The sequence below is a fragment of the Piliocolobus tephrosceles genome, chromosome 11 (assembly GCF_002776525.5).
Source record: "Piliocolobus tephrosceles isolate RC106 chromosome 11, ASM277652v3, whole genome shotgun sequence".
NCBI classification, from domain to species: domain Eukaryota; kingdom Metazoa; phylum Chordata; class Mammalia; order Primates; family Cercopithecidae; genus Piliocolobus; species Piliocolobus tephrosceles.
In genome coordinates, this window is record NC_045444.1 from 104,344,540 (window position 1) to 104,368,472 (window position 23,933).

Genomic DNA, 23,933 nt, shown 5'->3' on the forward strand with positions numbered 1-23,933 from the left:
ATGTATACATGTGCCATGTTGGTGTGCTGCACCCATCAACTCGTCAGCACCCATCAATTCATCATTTATATCAGGTATAACTCCCCAATGCAATCCCTCCCCCCTCCCCCCTCCCCATGATAGGCCCCAGTGTGTGATGTTCCCCTTCCCGAGTCCAAGTGAGCTCATTGTTCAGTTCCCACCTATGAGTGAGAACATGCGGTGTTTGGTTTTCTCTTCTTGTGATAATTTGCTAAGAATGATGGTTTCCAGCTGCATCCATGTCTCTACAAAGGACGCAAACTCATGGCTGAGTGCTTTGGTTTCCAAGCAGCCCCGTCCCAGAGCAGAAGGAGGAAACAGAACAGTGTCCCTAGTTAAGGACTACTGCACACCCTGCAGGTGGGAGAGGTGAGATCACGAAGATGAGAGGTTAGAGGAAAGAGAAGCACCTCCAGGTAGCCAGGGCCCCCCAGGGAATGTGTGACAATACTGCGGATATTTGGGGTTATCACACTTGGAGAAAGTACTACTGGTGTCTAATGGGTAGAGGCCAAAGATGCTGCTAAACATCCTACAATACACAGGACAGATTCCCACAACAAGCAATTATTGTGGTCCCAAGCAATTATATTGGTCCCAAATGCCAATAGTACCACAGGTGACGGGCCCTGAGCTAGACTGAGGGATGAAGGACCTTGGGGTGTAATAGACCGATCTCTGAACTAAGACTCAGGAGTCTTGCGTTTCAACCCCATCTGGGCCACTACTTCGCTGCTTCAACTTGGGAAAGTGATTTCCTTTTCCTGGGACTCAGTTTCCAACGTGGTAAGATCAGTGGGAAGAGATAGGCTTTGAACTCCAAAACTTCTGGTTCTATGGACAGCCATCAAGGAAGAGAAAGGCGTGGCTAGAGGGAGCAGTCAGGGCAGCAGAAGGAAGAGATCTCCCAAGACAGGCGTGGCATCAAGGTCTCAAATGTCTGGGGATAGAGGGAGGAAGGGCCCGCTGCCTGGGGTGGGCACAGCAGCTGCATATGTGATGAAAACATGTCCTTAGACCTCCCCAGGACCTCCTCCCTGCCTCCCAGCCCAGTGGACAGGGAAGGCAGGGCCATAGGAGCAGGACAAGCTTCAGGCACCCCTGGCAGGGCTTCAGCCTTCCAGGGTCTTCACAATTCCCATCCCAGGAAGGCAGTGGGTAGGGCCAGGCCCAGGAGCACATTCCCTGAGAACAGGACAGGAGTCCGAGTGCCAGAGGATTACTCAGGAAGGGAATTGTCAACTCCCAGGCAGATGTTCGTGTTGGATGAGGGTCGGGATATATCCACTCACCGCCCTCCTGCTTCTCCCCACCCTTACTGCTCCCAGGACATGGACACCATGTCAGTGGCAGTCCTCACTTGCTGAGGATGGAGGAAGAATGGGGAGAGGGGATATGGGGCTTTGGGAGCAAGGGGGAAGGAGAGGGTAGAATGGAATAAGGCAGGCACGTTGTTGACTATGTGCCTGCACGTTAATGGAGGTTCCCTTGCTTGGTTCCACAACTGCCTTTTAAAGTGGATATTGTCATGCCAATCTTCCCGACAAAGAAACTAAGGCTCAGGGGTTGTGGCTTGTTCAGGATTACACAGCCAGTCTGACTCTGACACTCATGCTCTTTCTGCTTCCCAGAAAGGAAGGAGAAACAAGAAAGGAGATGGAGGAAGCAAAGGGTTAGATCTTAGAAGATCCAACAAGAAAAAAGGAGTGGAGAGTGACAATAAAGTCACAATGGTGGTTTATAACAAACTCCAGCAGCCAAGTGAGCACTGTCCCCATCAAACTGGTTCCCTGGGAATTTTATGCCTTCATCCTCACAATGCTACCAGGGCTCAAAGCTCTTCTGGAAACAAGTAGAACACTGCCTCAGGGCTGGTTTATAATTCACACGAATGAAACCATCTCTGCAAGTGAGCTCAATCACTATTCCTGACCCCAAACAGGCCCGTTCTCTCAGCATCCACATATAAGTTGGGTTACCAAACTGGCTGGGCAGTTTTATAATTACAGCTCCCAACATTGATGGGTTGGGGTATGCAGTGGGGCAGAGGTCCATGTGGTTCCATGTGTGAGAGGTGGTTGTGAGCAGAGGGGTCCATGTGGCTCCATGTGTGAGAGGTGGCTATGACTAGAGGGGTCCATGTGGTTCCATGTGTGAGAGGTGGCTATGACTAGAGGGGTCCATGTGGTTCCATGTGTGAGAGGTGGTTGTGAGCAGAGGGATCCATGTGGCTCCATGCGTGAGTAGGTACAGAGGAGGGTGGAAGATCTGGGTGGGTATCTGCTTCCTTCCCCAAATAAGTCCATCTAGGGTTAGGCTGAAAGTGACTCACTTATGCAGAGGCCACCAAACCATGGAGCACAGGCCTGCATGGGAGACAGAAGCCAGGGCACCACCCTTGGGCCTTTCTACCTTTGCATCACATGAGGAGCACCCATCTGCTTCTCAAAGGTTCTCAAGAAATGTACAGACAGAGAGAGGAAGGCAGGGAAGAAGGAGAGATCTGAGAAGCTTTGAGCTTTCATATCAAAATCTGATCTCACTGCCCCTGGAGAAGGAGAAGAACACACATCAAAAAACACTTTGCTGCTAACAATTTTTTTAAGCAATCAAAGGCGTAAGTCCCAGATAAGCAGCCAGGGTATCGACTGCCTGTAAAGATGTAAAGACTGGGCAGTCTGAAGCTCCCCACACCCATCAACAGCTCTGTTGCTGCTTCTCAGGGCACAGGGAGATAAATGGCCCAGAGGCTGAACAACCGAGGTCCAGTGTCCTGGAACCAGGACTGTCTGAGGCAGGACACCCAGGTCCCTGAGAGATAGTCTTGTGAGTGCAAATAATGCTTGAACAAAGAAAGAGGGGCAGGAGAAAAGGGACTTTGGGGTGAGACTCCTGAGTCCCCTTTGCACAAGAATGAGCCAGGGCCTTGTCAGAACCCTCTAAAAGTTGCCTTGTTTTCCCATGTCCACGAGCCGTGGTCACTCATCCCCCCTAGACAGATGCGTGTGGTGGAAGGATTCTCCTCAACTTTCAGAAAATCTAGAATATCTAGTCCTGGCACCTGTTCCTGTTTCTCAGATCCCCCAAAGGCAAGAGAGTTCTCCCGAATGTCAGACCTCCATCCTTCCAGCAGCAGCTAAAACTCACCTCTCCAACTCTGCCCCTAGATCTCTAACCAGCCACGGTGTAACAAACAGACCTAAAGAAAACGCTGCCTGGCTGCAGCAGCAGCAGCCTGGGAGCCAAGGGGCCAGAATTCTAAGGGGTGATTTCGGACAGGCCTCAGTTTACTCCACTGTGCAATGGCAGAGGGCAAATATAGGTCATTCCCAAAGTCCTGTTTGGATCTTGATCCTCAAGGATACAACTCAGAGAAGATGCTCTACCAGGCACTGTTTGGATCCCAGAGCCTCTGGACTCAGCGGGCCTGTTTCTCCTCTCCTGCTTGGTCCTGCCCGGGTGGCTTCAGGCTCCAAACTCGTATGAGGCTGTTTCTGAAGCAGCCACGGAGCCCCTGAGGCTAGGACAGAAAAGGGGACTTAGAGGAAGTCTGTAAATACACGCCAGGCTGCAGAGGTTTCCAGGGCCATGCAGGGCAATCGAAAGACTGATTTATTTACATCAGTGAAATGCTGAAACTCAATCCCTGGAGCAAGCTGACCTGGCAGACAGCGGCAGGCAGCTCCTCACCCAGAGCAGAATTAGCTAGTCCACAGCCTCTCAGGCCTCTCCACTGGGGCTGGCAGAGGGAAGGGGACAGGGAGAAGGCTGGGGCTGACCAGCTCAGTCACTGTGGCTCCAGATCGCTTGGGCTGGCCTCTCCCTCCCCCATCACTGGCCTGCATGTGTCTCTAGGACACAGGCACAGCATCGGGCAGAGCTGGCTTATTTCCCAACACAATGTCCATTCAGTCACGCTGTCCTCTTCCTGGCTTCCCAAACATCTCAGGCGGGCCCCTGCCTCAGGGCCTTTGCACCTGCTGTTACCTCTGCTTGGAATGCTCTTATCCAGATATTTGTCTGGCCAGCTCCTGCACTTCTTTCAAGTCTTGGCTCAAGTGTTTCCTCCTCAGAGGGCCCGGACTGACCAACTCCCCTTTTTAAAAATGTCAGCTAATTCAATGCCCCCATTCCCAGTCACCCTTACTCTGCTCCATTTTTCCCAGAGTATTTCTCAAGTTCTAACAGGCTCTGTCAGTTATTTATTACGGTTGTTTTTAAAGGTGTTATTGTCTGCCTCCACTAGAATGGAACTGCCACATGGCAGATATCTTTGTTTCATTCATTGTTCCGTCCCCAGCATCTGGAACAGTGAGTGGCCCGCACAGAGTAAGCACTCAGTAAAGACCTGTTGGATGAAGAAGCAAATATGACTAAGAACAGCTTATGTACCAAAGAACATAGATGATGTGGGTTTTTTCCTTCTCTTCATCTTCTTCAATTGCATGGACTCAAGGTTAGGCCTATCTTCACGTCATTCCCACCTTCCTGCATGCTGATGTGTTTTCTCAAAGGGAGGAGGCCATAACCTGCAGTCTGATGGTCACTGATGACCAGTGCCAGGGAGGTAGGACCCCTGAGCAGAGGGAGTGGGTCACACCTGGGGATGGAGCCCGGTATTTAGATGATGTTGGGGAAAAGCTTCACAGACACCTAGTTCTGTATAATGGGAAGAACACTGGACTTGCGCCAGAGGCCTCAGTTCAAAGTCCAGCTCAAGAACCGGGATGGTTGAAGGTGAACTCGGGGAAGCATTTTATAAAGTGCCACCCATGGTCAGGTAGCGGTATTAGCAAAAGTTAATGCTTAGTAATGATTTCCTGTATAATAGTTGCTGAGCTAGGCGCCCAAAGATTATTTCTGTTAATTCTCAATGCTGTAAGACAGGTACTAGCCTTCTCCCCACTTTACAGGTGAGAACACTGAGGCCCAGAAAGGCTTAATGATTTGCCCAAGGTCAACAAAAGGCAAGAGGCAGAGCTAGGGCTCAAGCCCAGACAGCCTGAGTCCCAAGACCATGCTTGCAATCACTACAGGACCTCCCAAGGATCTTCCCACCTAAAGACTATCACCTCCCAACGACGTAGGTTCCACCTCTTCCCAGCCCACTCTAAGACTCTGTCCTTAATTTTAAAGGAGGCAGCCTATGACTGAAGCTATGTGAGCTCAGTGGCTTTGGTAGGATTTTAGAAGGTCTTGTGCCTGGGAGGGGGACATAGAGAAGAAAGAAGGAGATTTACAGGGGATGAATCATCCATGAGCAGCTGAGGAAGTAGAGGGAGGGTTATCAAAGGAAAAAGGACTGATCATTTGCCAGACCCCAGATCCCTTGAAACCTTTTCCCATAAACAGCCTCAGAACTGTCCATCAGACAGAAAGCAGGGACTCAGAGAGTGGACCAAGAGGGAGGGGCTCTGCTGCAGGAAGATGGGGTGCCAGGTAGCAGGCAGGGGAGGCAGTGGGTAGATGCAGGCAGGCTCCAGGGAGGATGCCGCCTCTCCAAGGCTGATGGAGAGACTGGCCCCAAAGCCAGGCCAGAACAATGAGTGAAGAAGCTCAACTTTGCCAAAGCAAATAAACCTCTGAAAAGGCAGGCAGGAGCGCCAAGGTCTGAATAGCTCCAGCAAGGAATCATTTGGAATAATCCAGAAAGAGGACCTTCACCACAGAGGGCTAGATGCTGCAGTGAGCTGAATGGGGAGGCTGGAGGACTGGAGGCTGAAGGCAAGAAGGCCCACTGTGGGAGCCACACACCCACCAGAGCCAGGGGTGGCATCAACCCACCCCCACTTGCGTGGGACTCTGAGCGGCCTGGTGGAGTCTCCCCAGGCAGCCACCTGGGGAGGAAGTGAGGAAAGGCAGCCCTCAGCCAGCCAAGTTCACCAGGGCAAGAAATGCAGGCTCTGTGGACACATCTACTGCGGGTTTGGTGTTCTTTATTTTGTAAAGGTTGCTTTGAAAAACTGAAAACGAAACAAAGGAGAAAAGAGGCCCCTGCACCCCTTCAATAGCAGACGGGGGAATGGAGTCCCAGGACTCTGATGAGAGCTTCCGGGACAGCTCAGCTCAGCTCAGCTCCTGGGAGCAGCAGGGGCCCCAGGGAACACCAGCCCCTCCCTTGGCCCCACACTGCAACTGTTCTCACCTCCCTGGCCTCCTGAAAGGGTGTCCTGGCCCTCAGCTCACCTCCACCACCTCCAGCCTCCTGCTAAGATCCCACCCCCCACCACTGCAGTGACCAGAGCGATTGTGTGAGGAAGCCAGTCGGATTTGATGGTTTCTCTTTCCTTTCACTTTCCAGACTTTGAACAACGTTTTTATGCCACTTTTTAATCTGAAAAGCAATTCTGCCTTCAATGCCGTCTATCCTCCCGGGGGCCCTTCAAATGCAGACCCCCTGCAAAGCCAGCCCCTCTGATCACAACCATCCCCAGAAGACAGGGCACTTGCCCGAGCCCCTTACCCACAGGCTGTGGGTCAGAGTGGACGCAGCACCCGGCTGACACCCCCACCCCATCTCCAGACAACCCCAGCGCACAGCTTTCTGTATCCCCAGGACTTGCACAGTGGCCACCACCTCACAGAGGATCAGTGAAGTATCTGGAGAAAGAAAGAAAGGAAGAAAAGGAAGAAGAGAGGGAGGAAATGATGGGTGCAAAGCAGCTTTAGGTGGGTAAGAAAAAGCATTTGATTGATAGAAGCTTAAATTTCTTTTATTGGATGTAATTAGAGTCAGTATCTTGGGGTCTTGACAGGTCCGGATGACTTGCACTTGTCTACAGGTCTGGCAGGAGAGGAAACAGGGAGGGAGACTGAGGGGAAAGAGTTCACACTCCCCCAACCCCTGCCTCCATCTGGATATTTGAGCACAAGGGAGCAGACTGTGCCCAGAGCTCCAGCTAGCTCTGAGCGTGGCTCCGGCCTTCCAGCCTGCACCCGATGGCAGAGATTACAGAGCACCAAAGGCACATTCACTCGGGAGGGTATTGGTTTACTGTGTGTTCCATGGGCAGAGGCTGCTGCCCAAGCATGCCAGCTGCCTCGCAGAGCAGGGCCAGCTAAGGGTCCAAGGGCATTGAGACAAATCCAGCGCTGCTTGACAGGGAACAGTGCAAGCAGGTGGCTGGCAGATACCAGGTCAGTGGTGTCATATTTTTACCTGCAAGGTCAGGCTTGCCTTGTATTTGAATTCTCAAGACTCTGATTGTGCCAGTGAGTCAGGAGAGGACTCTCCTCTTGGAGGAGGCAAAAGAACCAAGAATCCTCCTCAAGGAGCTGTCTCATCCAGGCCTCTGTCTCGGCCTCTATGCAGACCAGCACACACTAAGATCCACACCTCTTGTGCCTCAACATCTCTACCCAAGGGGGCCAAGAGGACAAGAGGACCAATCTCCCTGCCACAGCTGATTCACCCTCTCACAGTTGGGAAGTTCTACCAGGGGGCTAACCCAAACCTCTCCTGCTAGTATCTCAGCCCTTTGTCCTGTATGATGTGATAGATCAAGGACAGAAGCTTTCAGTAGCATCTTTGAATTCCTCCCTCCCCTGCTACTGCCCCCCACCACCTGGAAGTCACAGGCCAGAAGGGGCTATCCCCTCTGGAGGCCAGGTGACCATTTCCCAACAAAAATCAGCTCAGGGCCGAATCCCAGGCTCTCAGCACCCACATATAGAAACTCACCCCTGAAGTCCTCTGCTCAGATACAAGGGGCACATGTATCACTCCCCAGGAACCTTGGACTATTTCCCTGAGTTATCTGGGACCACCTGCAATCCTGTACTCCCCTCTCTTGCTGGTTTCTCCCACGTCTTACTCAAAAGTTCAGACGGCAAGAATGTCAGACCCTAAGAAAATACATCAAGGGCAAACTGTGTGGTGCACATGAGTTCCCTCCCGCAGCCCCACCCAGAGGAAGCACTGGGACTCTGCTCCCCACTGCTGAAGTGTCTCATTCTTGAACCTGGAGGACACCTTCTCACCGCTCTCCCATCCGGCCTGGGCCCCAGGAGATGAAGGGAGACAGGGCTACACAGGCCCGGGACTGGCTGGAAGATAGAACTCATGGGCTTTTTTGCTGTTCTGCCATCCAGGGATCTGAAACTCGGCCTCCCTCTCTGTGTAATGGGGCAGCCTTTCCAGGCTAATCCGGGCACCTCTTCTAAAGCTGGAAAGAGATCAGGCCACACAGCCTAAAGCATTTTGGGCTACAGATGAAGATCATAAAATGACAGGTAGCAGTACAGATCCCTGACTAGTTGCAGACCCACCATGTTGGAATCCTGCCTTCACCATTTATCCAGAAGACTTCCTTGGACAATGTCCTTAACATCACTGTTACTTGCCTCAGTTTCCTCATCTATCAAATGGGAACACTATTTGTGACCAGATGTTAATGTGAAAGTACTTGGGTCTCAGTTGCAAAAGAGGCCTGAGGACAATGAACGATACATTTAAAAACTAAGGCAGGAGACAACCACACAGGCCTTGCAGAAGAGATTACTAACGTCAAGAAGTGAAAAGACCACTCGCAGAATGGCAGAACATATCTGCAAATTATATACCTAATAAGGGACTTGTTGCCAAAATATAAAACGAATGCTTACAACTCAATAATGAAAAGACAAAACAAAAATTTAAAAAGTAAACAGAGGGTGTGGATGGGCATTTTTCTAAAGAAGACCATAATGGCCAATTAACACATGGAAAGATGTTCAACATCATTAATTCTTAGGAAAATGCAAATCGAAACCACAATGCGATACCCTTTCACACCCACTAGGATGGCTAGAATCCCAAAGACAGAAAGTAAGTGTTGGTGAGGTTGAGGAAAAAGTCTCATACATTGCTGGTAGGAACACCAAATGGTGTAGCCACTTTGGGAAACAGTCTGGCCATTCCTCAAATGATGACACAACGTGATCCAGCAATTCCGCTCCTGGCTGTCTACCCAAGAGCAATGACAACCTAAGTCCACACAAAAACTCGCACATACAAGTTGACAGCAGCATTCTTCACGCAGGCCGAAAAGTTGAAACAATGCAAATGTTCATCAATTGATGGTGATGTATGGATAAATAAAATATGGTATGGTCTACAATAGAATATAATTCAGCAACAAAAATGAATAAAGTACTGATACATATTACAATGTGAATGCACCTTGAAAGCACTGGGTCAAGTAAAAGAGACCAGACACAAAAGATCACATATTGTATCACTCCATTCACGTAAAATGTCCAGAATAGACAAATCTACAGAGACACAAAGCAGATTAGGGTTGTGAGTTGGGGAAAGAAATGGGAGTGGCTGCTGCTGGTTATAAGGTTCCTTTGGGTGGGGGTGATACAACTGTTCTAAAATGAGATTATGGTGATGGTTGTATAAGCCTAACTATACTAAAACCCATTGAATTGTATACTTTAAACAGGTGAAGTTGTGATATTAAATTATATCTACACAGCTATTAAGTTTTTAAAGAGAGTGATGGCTGAAAACAGTTTTGTGGTTCCAAACTATACTGCCATACACAACACACACAAACATACATATCAAAGGTGTAAAAAGATCAGGAAGTGGAAGATTGTAAGAGGAATTGTGGAGAGCATGGTGTTTGGCAGCAAGTCCCACCTTGCTATGGGCGTCTCCCTCATCTCAGTGAGTCTGCTCAGAGGCTCAGCAGGTACCTGAGGGTGCATGGAGGATGTGAAAGACAGGGGCCTAACTGTGCTGTGGGAACAGGGGCGGGGGCACACTGGCCACCTCAACCCGGGTCTTTGCGGGGGCCAGGAGTGCTGACGGTTTACTTTGGACCAAGGTGAGAGAGAGCCAGCTCCTGGGCTACCTGAAATGCTGTCCACGAGGGCCACCTGCAGGGGTGAGAGATTTCAGCAGGATGAGGCTGGAGGGAGCGAGGGATGACTGGGCTGAGGAAGGGGGTCCTGAGCATCTGAACAGAACCACGTTCGCCACTCAGAGGGAATAGGGAATGAAAGACTTTTGGGCAGTTGGACGGGGTCTCCCAAATACCTACAGAAGTGCCTCAGGAGAGAAGCCAGAGGGCATTCAATGCCTCCAGAATTTTCCACTGGCAAAGAACCCAAGAGATATCATTTGTGTCTCTGTCTCCACACAGAGCATGTCTGTGCAACCTCACCAGGCAAGAAAGAATGTTCTAGAATGTTCCCCCTTTCTTCTCTTCCTAACCCTAAATATGTACGTCAGGAAAACAGAAAGAAAACTTACTGAGCCTCCCCACCACCATCATCACCGCCGCCCCCCAACCAACACACACACACACACACACACACACACACAGAGCTAGCAGCCAGATAGGAGCTGACAAGGGGGAGGAGCAAGTTCACCAGCACCAGGCATATTTATTTGTTACCAACTGAAGGACCTTGTATTACCTGAGAGTGGCTAGAAAAGGGATGGAACTTGCCCTAATGTCATCTGGGGGAAGGGGAAACAGGGTAGACTTAAAGGTATACAAAACAGGTAGCATTTTAATCACATCCTACAAGTTCCGCTTGTTCAGTCCAATAAGTACAAAACAGCATCCACCTATAGGTGTTTGGGGAGGATTAACCAAGATAACATATAGTCAGTGGTGCCTGGCACCCAGAAAGTACACAGTGCTCTCATCTCATGGTCATCGTCAGCATCAGCGTCCTCAACATTGTTAGGGTTTTGGAGCCGGAAGCCCTTTTTGAAATCCATTATCCTCAATTCGCTGATAATGAAACTGAGAACCAGAGAAGGGAAGTAATTTTTCCAAGGTCACATAGCAAGTTGATGTCAGAGGCATGTCTCCTGACTCCCAAGAGTGGGGCTCCCAGAACAGAGCCAGCTATAGGTGGTTCCCAGAGAGCAGAGGGACATGGTGAATGTGGGCTTTTTCTAAAGAGGAGAGGGCTAAAATCACATCTGTCTCTTCTCTCCTCCAGCACTTCAATAATAATAAAAACAGACACAAATCACTGCCAGCATGGCATGCACCACTCTGCTTTTCACATTTTATATATATTACCTCATTGTATATCAGACAATGCTATAGCAAAAGTACTGCTATTGAACCCATTTTACAATTAAGACATTTGGATCTCAGAAAGGCAAAGTTACTTGGCCAAGAAACACACCTATCAACAATAGAGCATAGACCCAGATCTTCTGATTCTAGGTCCCACGGCCTTAATCCCTAGAGTAGAGACTGGTCTGTTCAACCTAATTTCCAGCTTCTCATCTTCTTTGCACAACTTCCTTGCCCCCTTTGAAGCTAGGCATGGATGTGTGGCTTGTTTTGGCCAATGAAACGTGAGCAGAAGGAAAGCATGTGAGTTTTAGGCAGGAGCAGTGTGCAAGTCATGGTGTCCTCTCCCCACGGCCACAGCAGTGAAGGAAGCACCTACAAGATGAAGCCACCCTCTGCCTAGAGTATCTGTGATGAACAGAGACCTTGCTGACCCCCAGTGGACACACAGAATGAGCAAGAAATACGCTTTTGTTGGGTTAGGCCACTGAGAAGGTGGGACCATTTGTCACAGTGGCGTAACTGAGCCTCTCCTGACTGATAGAGCACTAAGCCATGCTCCTTCCTGCTCTGAGCCCATGGGTTGGGCTCAGAGGGAAGCCTGGCAGGACCCTCTTAGGTCTTCACAAGTCATGAAAAGACACGATGCTTGAGCTCAAAGAAATGGAAAGAAATACTATCTACTCCAGCCCTCACATTTCACAAGAAATAAAAAGGACCTATGGAAAAGGAGTTACCAGAGACACCCAGAACCCAAATCTTCTGTCTCCCAGGCCAATGTCTATCCATGTCTGTCTATCTCTCCATGTCTCTCAGCTATTTATTTCTTTCTCCTTCTTGGTCTCTGCCTGTTTGCTGGATCTCTTTCCCTCCCTCTTTCCTCTTTCAAAAAAAAAAAAAAAGTATCAGAGTCCTTGGATAAGCCCAGCTCATAAGAAGTCATCACAACAGGGATTCCTGGCTCCAGGCAGAGGCTCCTCCCCAACCCAGACAAAAGCACTTGGGGAGTGGACTGGCACCCTGCGGAACTGGAAGATCTCCTCTGAGGGCTGAGGAGCTTGGGCACAAAACCAAGGCCCCCTGTCACCAGCTCCTGGTTCTGGTGGGATTATCCATGGAAACAAAGGAAGTACTGATGGTCGCCAACCAGGAGAAACCCAGAAGTGGGGTGGACACCAGCCCCTTGCCCTTGTCAGCCAGGCTGGGAGGCTTGTCATTCCCCTGCATCACCCTGTCCTTTGTCCCTGAGAAATCTACTTTCTGAGAGCGCCCCTCACTTGCCCAACCCCTGTTCCTATCCTCTGTTGAGTCAAGAGAAACTCTAAACAACCGATGTCCAAGGAAGTCACGGAAAGGTGGGGATGGATGAGAAGGCAGGGAGGAACCCAGGCCTGGTCAGCCTGCAGGCTTCTCAGAGGCAGAGGGCAGCCCACATCCCTTGGTTCAGGGCTTGCTTCCGAGAAGGCTTGCCCTGGAACACTATGGAGGAATTTGGAGCCTGCTCTATACAGCAGAGGCAAAAACACAGCGCCACCCCTACCCATGGGGACCTGGAATCTGGGCACGGGGCGTCAGAACTCAGGCCAAGTTGCTAATGGGGCTTCTGGAGGCTGCAAAGCTGGTGTTAGCCAGAGTACTGAGCTGGCAGGCTCCAGACCTAACTGGAGAGGGGCAAAGACTCCTGCAAAGAGGGGACCAGACCTCTCTCCACCAGCCATCCTTGACCTCTCCTTCCTCCCCACTCAAAGGCCTGGGGCATCCAAATACATGTGACCCAGAAAACTCCTTCTCAGGTGTGAAGAGCTGCACTGTTGCCCCACTCAGATTCCTGTGTTGCAATCCTAACCCCCAGCAGCTCAGAATGCCACTGTATTTGGAGATACAGCCTTTAAAGAGGCAATTAAGGTGAAAAGAGATCGTTAGTGTGAGCCCTACTCCAATACATCTGGTGTCTTTATAAGAAGAGATGAGGATAAGGATACATGCAGAGGGAAGACGATGTGAAGATACAGGAAGAAGACAGCATCTTCAAGCCAGGGAGAGAGGTCTCAGGAGAAACCAACCCTGCTGAAACCTGGATCTCAGACCTGTAGCCTCCAGAACTATGAGAAAATTCATTTCTGTTGCACAAGCCCCCCGGGTCTGTGGTGCTTTGCTGTGGCTGCCTGAGCAGACTAATAATACTTCAGGCATGAGAAGCAGCAGAAGGCACTGCTCTGGAAATAAAGGGTACCCAAGATGGCAGGCACCCGGCTTCTGGCCACTGTCCCACAACAGACAACTTTGTCCAGTCAGAGGGTCCTTATTATTGAGCTTCCATTTGATTCTTCACCCTCATCACGCCCCCCTGCCCCTGGCCCAGGAGCAGGTGAGCCCAAAGTCTCCACCACAGCCTCAGCTTGCTACAGAGACACAGCTGGACCCGTCCCGCCGTGAAACGGGCTTCCCTGTGTGGTAGTGAGTCCCTGTCATCATTAGGGCTTGAGAGGTGAGACAACCATCCTGAAGTAGCCACCTGAATGGATTAGGGGTGTGGGTTCCGGGGTGCTGGTAAGCTGAGCTCCAAGGGAGGTAGAAAGGGATTTGGATTCCAATATCAACTAGACCTCTTGTCTCATGACTCTGGACAAGATTGCTAACCTCGGCCTATTTCCGGGGTCTTCATCCAGGAAATGGGGTTGGCACAGGCTGAGCTGAGGTAACGCCAAGGAGGCTCCACACATGGGGGTTTCCTGCCCCATTGGCAAGCCCCCTCCCTCTTGGGTTTTATGACTAGCCTGGCCACCTGAGCCTGAGAAGTCAGCCTTCAGAGAACAGAAATTCAACAGAATTCGGGAGAAGGCTCTAAGTGTCACAGTGCTGCTAGCTATAAACTTGAACTTGGAGTTGGTCTGGGGAACTGCAGGCAGTAAGGAAAGGGTTAAACGCAGAGCAGTTCCTGAGATGATGGTTAAGTCAGGGGCAGCAGGAGGGCCTCCTGGGGGACCAGGAGCTCTGGACCCGGTGCTGGCCATGCCTCACTGCCAGGAGAGGGCAAGGTGGGGACACAGGCCACACTAGAGGATGCAGGCCAGAGATGACATCTGCTGCTGACTGCCTGGCTGGGTGCTCCCTGCCCCCACCGTCTGAGTCTCCTGGTGGGCTCCAGAGGGAATGGTCTGGCCCCTACTATCACCCTCCCGCAGTGGGCCTGAAATAGAAGAGGTAGGCAGAGGGCCACTTTCAGAAATGGCCCCAGGTCACCTCGGACACCCTTCCCTCTACCTATTTCGAGAGGCCAGCCACTCATCAGAAGCATTCCTGAGTGAGCGGCACACACTATTCTCTGTGGGTGGGGCAGGGGCTCAGCTGTTGCCTGCACTGAAGTCTTGCTAAACACCTGCCTCAGGGCGAGCCCAGTGGCCTCCGGGGTGCCACGCTCCAGCGCACCCCCCTCGCCTAACCCTCCCTCTTTCTAACAGTCAGGATTGGGTGAACTTCTCTGTCCATGGGGGAGAGGTAGCAGCCAGAGAGGTACTAGGCTCAGTGGGACCCAGGTACTGCCACAAAACCAGATGCCCAGAGCTGGCCCCTAGGGATGTCAGCCAACCCAGGACAGCACGGTGGGCAGTGCGGTGGCTTGAAACCCAGATCTGCTCTTGACTGGCGTGGCAAGCTGGGGCAGGTTACTTAATCCCTCTGTGCTTCAGTTTCCCCATTCGAACATAATAAGAGTCACAGAATCACTGGGAGCATCAAATGAAATGGCAACTACCAAGTTCTTGGTGCCATGGCTGGTGCGTGATAAATCCAGGCCTTTTCCCTTAGCCATGTCTTGCAGGCGCCTGACACGCTGGCCACAGTTGACACAAATGTGTCAGGGACCCCCGAGGACACACGGCCTGCAGCCCCTCCTCAGGTCATGCTGCCCACAAGGGGCTCAAAATGATTTGTTGACTGAATCCCCATTTTACAGCAGGGCAAACCGAGGCCCCAAGGGACGGTATCTTGTCAAAGGATTTGAAGCCAGGTAGTTTGGTTGCAGAGGTTGCATTCTTAACCACATGCTAAACTGCCTCTCATGAAGGCTGCCACAGGCAGGTAGAGGGGACAGAGGGCTGGTGAGGGAAGGCCCTGGCTGCCTCTTCTGCCCGCTAGCTCTTCCTTTTTTCCCTTCCAATCCATTCCCTCAGACAGAGGGATGGAACCAGCGGGATCTTTTGACCAGCTAAAGGTCAGCTCGTCCTACAAGGACAGAGGGGCCCTGTCTGGAGGCTGAGAAGCTGGCCCTCTGCCGAGAGGGGGAGCCGCTCTCGGCTCTGCTGTCCCTGGGCTGCCTCCCACTCTGACCGTCTGCTCTTCTTCCTTCCCCCACAGCCAACTACATCCTAAGCCCCGTCTTTCCCACATCTCCTCCTCGCCCTTAATTATTTTACCTTTCATTTGCCTGGCACTTTATAGTTTACTAAATGTTTCTACATTTATCATCGCATTGACTGTGCACCAAGGAGAGATGGAGAGACAGTAAAAATTCTTTCCAACTGCCAAGTGTTCTTGTTAAAAATGCAAACATCCCCAGCACAACGACCAAGTAGGCTGGCAGCCACTGAGACCTCAGAACAAATTCATTCCAGCCTCTGCTTTTGGCCGCTCAGCACCAGGGGATGGAGGAGTGCTTTTCAGGAGCAGCCTCGGGGGTCGGAGGGGCCTGGTCGGGTGTCTTGGCCAATCCAAGGGTGCTGGGTCCCTGGGGGAGGAAAAGCACCCCAGGAAGGGGTTGGGAACTGAGGCAGGTGTGGGGACAGGCCATCCACTTTTCGACATTGCACAGGAAAAATATGCTCTCAGCAAGTCCCCAAATTCTAGTCCAACCACCCTCCCTCATCCCACCTCTCTCTGAAGCTTTGTGCACATTCTTGTGCCCCCAAGATCAGAGGAGAAATCTTTATTCAAGAAAAGGCCCAAAGATTTTCAGAGAGGAGTCATCAAATCCAAAACCTTGGGGAGGGAGACAGAAGACAGCGCTGTGTAGAGGAAAGAGGGCAAGAGGAGGCCCCCAGGCCTGCCTGTCTCTAACTCAACTCTGCCATGAGCCCCAGGGGCCCCAGGATGGCACAGCCCCACCCAGGACTGGCTTCAGCTGGGAGCAGAAGCCGGACGCTGGGTGCTGGCATCCTTGAAAGGGCCATCCTGAGTCATGGGGGCAAATCAGGAGGTTCTGACTCTGGGAGAGGTCTCAGTTACCCCAACTAAACACAGATCGGGAATGGGCTGGACCATCTCGAAGGTCCTCCCAGCTCCAACATCCTGCGGTCCTACGACCAACTCAAGAAAAGAAGCTCGTGACCAAACCCCAGACAGAGTTCCTGGGCTCCAGGCATGCTCACTTTCAGAGCTCGCCCCACGTCTCCTTACACATATACAGATACACCACATACATAAATAGAACTCCTTACACATATGCAGATAAACTACATACATAAATAGAACTCTCAAGAGATGACCTGAGTTGCAGTGGACGATTTGACATAATGTTGGGTTTGTAGCTAAATTAAACATGTATTAATTTCAATGCTGCTGCTTCTTTTCAAATTTCAGAGCCTATCAGTTTGTTCCCAGCTCTCAAACGTTTTTGTTGGCTGTTGATGAAAGCTTGCAGGCCCTAGATTCTGTGTCTCTGTTCCTAGTACTCTGACCCCAGAGAACTCAGGCAGCGAGCCTGAAGAAACCCAGCAGTGGGTTTAACACACACGTGACAAATGCTGTTTCTGCAGCACAACGGGGGGTATCTCAAGCTCCACTCAAGGCCCCGTCCTCCATGGAGTCTTCCCAGATCACTCCAGCTCTCAAAATCCCTCCCTGCCAATCCCAGAGAACTCACTGTCCATGGAACTTACTTGGCTGCAGCAATACACTTCCACGATAACCCCTTGCGGCCATTTTGCTGCCTTCCTTGGCTCTGTCCTCATTTTTATTTAATATATTAATATATGTGCCTTATCTTCCCCCAGTGAACTGTGAACTCTCAGAGGCACCTCAGACTTCCCCTCTGTCTCCTCTCGAACCCAGATCTCTTGACAGCAGGCCAAGAGAAGCAAGCTCATGTGAGCAGAGGCTATGCAGTTTGGATAGGGGCTGGGAGCCACTGGGTCCCACCTACCCTCCATGCCGTCATCTCGATGCCCACTGAAGTTGTCGTAGGAGTCCCAGCGGATGAGGGGGTCAGAGGTGTTATAGTCCACAGACACGCTCGGCCCGTTCTCCAGGTGCTCCATGCCTAAGTGGGATGGGAAAGGCAGGGGCAGTCAGGGAGACAGTGCAGAGAGGGAAAAGGATCAGCAGCTGGAAAAACAGAGAAAGCCCACAAGCTCCCCAAAAGATGCTCCCTGAGGGACTTCTCGTTTTCTTGAGCATGGCAGGCGGGACCAGTGGTTTAAGCTGGACTGAGAACTGGGAGTCCAGTTTCTTACATTCTTGAAAAGGCTCATGCTGGGTCATAGGGGTAAACCAGGACAGGCACTGAAGAATGAAGACCCCCTGGAAGAAAGCAGGGAGGACCCCTGGCTGGGTGTCTGCCTCTTTCTCTTCTGTGTCCCTGGGGCTTCTGAGGCAGTGCCAAGAGACTAGGAAATCCGCCCCTTGAGTCAGACCCTGGGGTTGGGGGGCAGGCTGGTTATGAGCTGCATGGGGTCAGGGACAGCAGGAAAATCACAGCCCTGACATTGAAAGGACATAAAGCCTCCAAAGGTCATCCCAGGCATGGCCCTGCCCCCTCTTAAAATGCTCTCCACTCCAGACAGAAACCTAGGAAGCATGGCAGAATCTCCTAGCCACCCACAGAAAACCCAGCTTAGCATTAGGACAAATACCTAATGCATGCAGAGCTTAAAAGTAGATGATGGGTTGACAGGTGCAGCAAACCACCATGGCACATAGATGCCTAAGTAACAAACCTGCACATTCAGCACATGTATCCCAGAACTTAAGGTAAAATAAAAATAAATAAATAAAAATTTTAAAACCCAGCTCAAAGACAGCATAGCCGCTAGTCAAGTCTGTCAGGGTGAGTTACCTTCCTGGCTTGGCAGTCCTTTCTTTAGTCTATCCAGAGTCCCTCTGTCCATAACCTAACTTCATCTCCTTTCATTCCATTCTCATATAAGATGGTGAACAACTGGTCTCCACTTATAACCAGTCTAGAGGCTTCAAGGTTATTATTAAACTGGCCTTCAGGTTGAATCACCTCAGTTCTCATAAATACGCATCGTCTATCCAGCACCTTCGAGTGCCCCCTGCCCGCCAGCCACTCCTTCCATCTACCGTGGCCCTCAGTCTCTGAATATAACAGGCTGATGACCTAATGCGACCAGAACAGTTTATCCAACCCAGTGCCTCTCTGTCTGCTTTTTTATTTTTATTATCCAGAGATTAAGTCACTGGTTCATGTTTAGCTAGGGGTCCACTCTGAAACCTAGATCCTTTACTGGTGGCCTGCATCTCAAAGATAACTTGGTCATTGTGGAACAGACCAGGGGTGGAAGGGTGGTGGGGATAGGGTCAGGATAAAAGGAAGGACTGAAAGAATGAATTCTAACTTGAGTTATACCTTGAATTTTCTCTGGTCCATAAGAAAATACAAACTCCACTTTACCATACTCTGGAAATCGATCATCTGGAAAAAGAGAAGGAAAAACAAAAATAGGTAAAAAGTCCCAAAAAGCACTCCATAAAAAGTTTTCTTCTAGAAAAAATTAAAATGCCATATATGCACATGGTTAATATTATAATAATAATCAACGTATATTTATACATATATACATGAAATTATATCTATACAATGAAATTAAATCTCCTGTCACTCTAGCCCCTGTCCTACTTGCTTGAGGTAATGCGGTAACTGATTCTATTTCTATTTCTTTTCTACTAGCAATTTACCTCTAAGACTCTAAATAATAGCCACTATTTTTATGCTTTTATTTTATTTTATTTTATTTTATTTTATTTTATTTTATTTTATTTTGAGATGGAGTCTCATTCTGTCGCCCAGGTTGGAATGCACATTTATATTTTTGAGACAGAATCTTGCTCTGTCACCCTAGATGGAGTACAGTGGTGCGATCACAGCTCACTGCAGCCTCAATCTCCCAAGCCGAAGTGGTCCTCCCATCTCTGCCTCCAGAGCAACTGGGACTACAGGTGCAAGCCACCACGCCCGGCTCATTTTTGTATTTTTTGTAGAGACAGAGTTTTGCTGTGTTGCCGAGGCTGGTCTCAAACTCCTGGGCTCAAGCAATCCACCGACCTCAGCGTCCCACAGTGCTGGGTCTACAGGTGTGAACCACCATACCCAGCCAGACACGAATTTTAAATAACTTCTGTGTATTGACCACTATGAATATGAATAATTTGGTTCACTTACACTACTACCCCCACTTCCTCTCTTCTTAAATCTAATTATTGTTTTTATTTATTCTATTGATTGTCTTTGAAACTTTAAATAAGATAGTTAAGCCTCTATTTCTTTTTCTCTTTTTAGAGACCAGGTCTCACTCTGTTGCCCAGGCCAAAGTGCAGCGGTGCAGTCATAGCTCACCGCAGCCTTGCACTCTTGGGCTCAAGTAATACTCCTGCCTCAGCCCCTGGAATAGCTGTGATGACAGGCACACGCCACCATGCCCAGTTGGTTTTTTTTATATTTTGTAGAGACAGAGGTCTCACTATATTTACCAGGCTAGTCTTAAACTCCTGGCCTCAAGCAATCCTCCCGCCTTGGCCTCCCAAAGTGCTGGGATTACAGACATGAGCCACCGTGCCTGGCCATGCCTCTATTTATTGATCTGTCAATTTTTGATGGTATCTCCTGACTCCCACTATGTAAGAGAAGGAAATCTGTGAACCTCCCTTCTCTCAACTTCTGCCCAACCCCTTATTTATTTTATCAGCTATTCCTTTATTTTCCCTTGTTAAGACTGCTATCATTTACATTCTGTACTGTAATTATGATGGCATCTTCTGGCTCCAGTGCAAGGAGAGCTCATTAAAGAAACACCCTTCTACATGAGCCAGGCTATACTAAGGAGATATGGACCCTCCTCCAAACCCCAGTTCCAGTCTTTCTCTGCCTGAGCCCAGTCTGGACACAGATCACTGCCCACTGCTTGTAGGAAAATAAGTTACAGCAAGGATGGCATCTGCTCCATGGGACACCTATCATGCCTGTTCATGTCTCCATCACTGCAGGCATCACTTCGTAGTATCATGTTTGTGTGTCTCTCACTGAGGAAACTGTGAACTCCCTGAGGGTAGTGCCTGACTTCTTTCTGTTCATATCTATAGGGTCTAGCACATGCCCGACACATATAGACACACAAGTGATGCTTGGTGGATGGATGGATGTGCAGATGGATAGATGGACAGATGAATGAATATGTGGATGGATGGATAGATTAATGAAGGGATGGATTAATGGATGGATGAATGGGTGGGTGGGTAGATGGATGGGTGGGTGGATGGATGGATGGACGGACAGACGGATGGAAGGACAGATGTATGGATGGATGGATGGATGGATGGATGGATGGATGGATGGATGGATGGATGGATGGATGTGTGTAAGGATGAATTGGTGGATGGAGAGAGAGATGGGTAAATAAATGTGCATTTATATGTCCCGGGCATGAATGTGATATAGATAAAACTTCCAATGAATAAAAGAAAGAAGCAAAAGCAAACACCAAACCTTTCCAAACCACCTCTTCTTCTCTCAGAAAATGGTTCCCCCTTGTGGCTGCCACACTCCTCCACTATTGCTCTTCTGCCCTACAGGGTAATTATCCCCTGCTGGTCTGCCTGCCAACTCAACAAGATTTTTGAACTCCACCAAGGCAGAGACCATGTCAGGTTTCACTCTGAATCCCCAGCACTTGGTACAGATCCTAACACAAAGCAGATGCCCAATGAATGTTGAAAAGAAATGATTATCAGTAGGACACATGTGACAAACTGGGGGGACAAGATGAAGGAGAGACAGAGAAAGTAATAGAAGGCTGCAAGATATAAAACAGCCCAAGGACTGGGAGGAATTTACCTCCACTTCTACTAACAACTGGAATTCCCAGACCATCCCGATCTCAACTCTCTCCCAAGTCTCTCTCAACTCTCTCCCATCGTCAGCCTGAAACTAGACAGACCACGTGGCCCAGAAAAGATGGTCCCCATACCCACCATATCCTCTCAAACTGAGCTGGTCTCCCTGCCACAGGGATGCCCACCCCCAGCTCCACTCAAGGAGCGCACCTTTGAAAGCATCATCAAGGTCCTCCTTCCCAAAGACAACCCCCAGGTCATGGATGGCACAGGTGTGGAACTGCACACGGAAGATGACGTCTCGGGCTGGGCTTCGGAACTTCTTGTGGTAGCACTTCAGCTGGGTGGGAAGATGGGCAGAACCAGTCAGGGGCCTGAGGCTGGGAGGTCAGGTCCCAGGGAGCCTCCTTATCAGCTCCACTGACTGAGCCCCCAAGGCTCACCCCAAACCCGATGAGGGAGAGCTCATCAACACCAAAGAGGATCTCAGAGTTCTGTGGGGAAACTTCTAGAACAGCAAAGAATTGGAGATCAGCCTTGGCCTCTGGGGACAAAAATGTCCTCCCAAGAAGTTTCTGCATACAAGTCAGAGTGCAAAAAGTAAGATGGATTTAAATGGCAGCAGGAAGGACTAACGCTATAATTCACAGAGTCCTTGTCACCAATGAGAAGCCAGGAGGTAACAGCTCACACTGAGTGGTATTTCCCTGGAGATGCTCCAGAACAACAGCTAAGCCCAGGGTGAGAGACACGGACTATGTGACACTGGAAGGTCTCCCAAGAGCCCCGAGAGCCTATGGTTCCAAGCCTGGCAGCCCAGGAGGAGTAGCTGTCTTGTCCCAAGAGGCAGGAAGGGAGTAAGAAAAGAAAAGAGAGAAAATAAACAAGGATGGGGCTTGAGACAGAGGAACAGCACTCACCAAGATGTCTCCCTTCAAGAGCAGTCCTGGCTCGATGGTGATGCAGACGCTAGTCTGGCTGTCTCCTGGGATGTTGCTAAGGGAGAGAGGTGGACAGAAACAGAGAAGGCTGCTGGAGGGGAGATGAGGGAGGGGCGTTTTCTCCCTGCTGCCCCTATGCCACAGGGTTAGTGGGAAACCTCTCTGACTCTGTCCTTTCAACCCTCTTGAGAACACTGTCTCCTCTCCCCACCCTTCTGACCTGGTCCTTAGCCCTAGGCCTTGGGCATCCCTGGCCTCTCATGCCCATGTAATACTTACTAGATGCCAGATGTGTACACAGGTTGCATGGCCTGGTAGATGCGGAGAAATGGCCGACATCCTGTAAAAGTGGGGTGGGTGTTACCTAAGGCAGCAGAAACTGGTAGGCGGGAGGGGCAGAGGAGACAGTGAAGGGAGAAAGAGAGAAAGGAAAGAAGGAACGGGGGAAGGCGAGGTAGGAAGGGAAAGGAGGAAAAGAGGAAAGAGAAAAAGAGGAAGCAGAAAGGGGAAGAAATGCCAACTTTTCACTTGTAAAGCAAACTAAATTTATAAAAAACATTGCCCATCCAACATCATTGGCCAGCAGGCACTGCAAATATCAAACCCATTTTGAAAATGAATAGATTGGGGCTTAGAAAAGTTCAGGAAGCAATGCACTTGAGAGTCCAGTGGAAGTGTAATGACCCTGTAGCTCTCATGTTGTCTGTTACTACCCAAGGTTGCCTCTTAGAGGAGAAGATGGAAGATGAAAGGGAGGAGTTGGTAAGGGGGAGGTTGGAGGGCTCAAGGCAGGTACCTCCTTTAGACTCAAAGTTGGGGATGCCGTGCATGATCACGTGGTGCAGAAACAAGGGCTTGTTGTTCATTTTGATGGAGCCGGAGAGCAGGCCGCTGAAGTAATGCACATACCTGCAGTGGTGGAAGAAGCAGCTTCAGGGAGAGAGGTCTGCGCTGGTGCAGTAATCACTGTTCTGTCTTTTCCAAGAACATTGCCCTAGATCGCTTACCTACTCTACCTTCTCCCCAACCAACATGGTCCTCCTCCCCAACCAGGCCTCCCTTCCAGACATTCCTGCCTGCTACTGGGAGCCCCAGATAGGAAGAGCGAGCAGGTATACTAGACCTAGAGCTGGGTCAAGCCAAGCATCCCACTTGGAGTTCGCCACCGCCCTCTGGTGGTCAACATGAATATCTCTTTCCTGCTTCACTCCCAGCCCAAGAATCTCCTGCTGCACCAAAATTTCCACCCCACATCCCTGACAGGCAACATTTAGCTGCTCAAGGCAGGCCCAACGACCAAACAGCTCTGACACCCTCACACCCCCACACAAAGCTCAAATCAAGCTTGTTGCCCACACTCACAGCCCCAGTTCTGCCCACAGATCCAGTAGCCACAAGTGACAGTCTAGCAAATAGTGAGCAAGACTTTAATAAATGTAGTTCTTCACTTTCTCTAAATCACACTAAAGTGCAAGAAGTCCCTCTCTCTGTATCGTTGAGTTTACTTGGTATTCGAGGTGACTAGCTTCTAATAAGTATTTATTACTATCTCTAGGGTCAACATCCCCCAGTGTTTTTTTTTTTTTTTTGAGATGGACTTTCACTCTTGTTGCCCAGGCTGGAGTGCGATGGTGCAATCTCGGCTCACCACCACCTCTGCCTCCTGGGTTCAAGCAATTCTCCTGCCTCAGCCTCCCGAGTAGCTGGGATTACAGGCATGCGCCAACATGCCCGGCTAATTTTGTATTTTTAGGAGAGACGGGGTTTCTCCATGTTGGTCAGGCTGGTCTCAAACTCCCAACCACAGGTGATCAGCCCGCCTCGGCCTCCCAAAGTGCTGGGATTACAGGCATGAGCCACCGCACCTGGCCAACCT

The 23,933-nt window shown here is 50.1% G+C and overlaps 1 protein-coding gene across 3 annotated transcripts in view; it reads right to left on the reverse strand.

Moving 5' to 3' along the window:
• Window positions 1-4,205: 4,205 nt before the first annotated feature.
• LOC111548341 (tensin-1-like) overlaps window positions 4,206-23,933 on the reverse strand; it is a 37,816-nt gene continuing 18,088 nt past the window's right edge. Inside the window, exons 8-14 of one of the 3 annotated variants that reach the window (XM_023220763.2) lie at window positions 22,854-22,966; window positions 22,337-22,397; window positions 22,037-22,112; window positions 21,327-21,456; window positions 18,637-18,702; window positions 17,191-17,307; window positions 4,206-4,369 (exon numbers count right to left, since the gene is read on the reverse strand). In XM_023220763.2, the coding sequence (XP_023076531.1) occupies window positions 4,359-4,369; window positions 17,191-17,307; window positions 18,637-18,702; window positions 21,327-21,456; window positions 22,037-22,112; window positions 22,337-22,397; window positions 22,854-22,966 (574 nt within the window). In that variant the 3' untranslated portion in view covers window positions 4,206-4,358. Of the gene's footprint in view, window positions 4,370-6,712; window positions 6,806-15,561; window positions 15,778-17,190; window positions 17,308-18,636; window positions 18,703-21,326; window positions 21,457-22,036; window positions 22,113-22,336; window positions 22,398-22,853; window positions 22,967-23,933 lie in introns of those variants that run through there. The other 2 variants (XM_023220773.2, XM_023220755.2) reach the window with 2 other exon arrangements.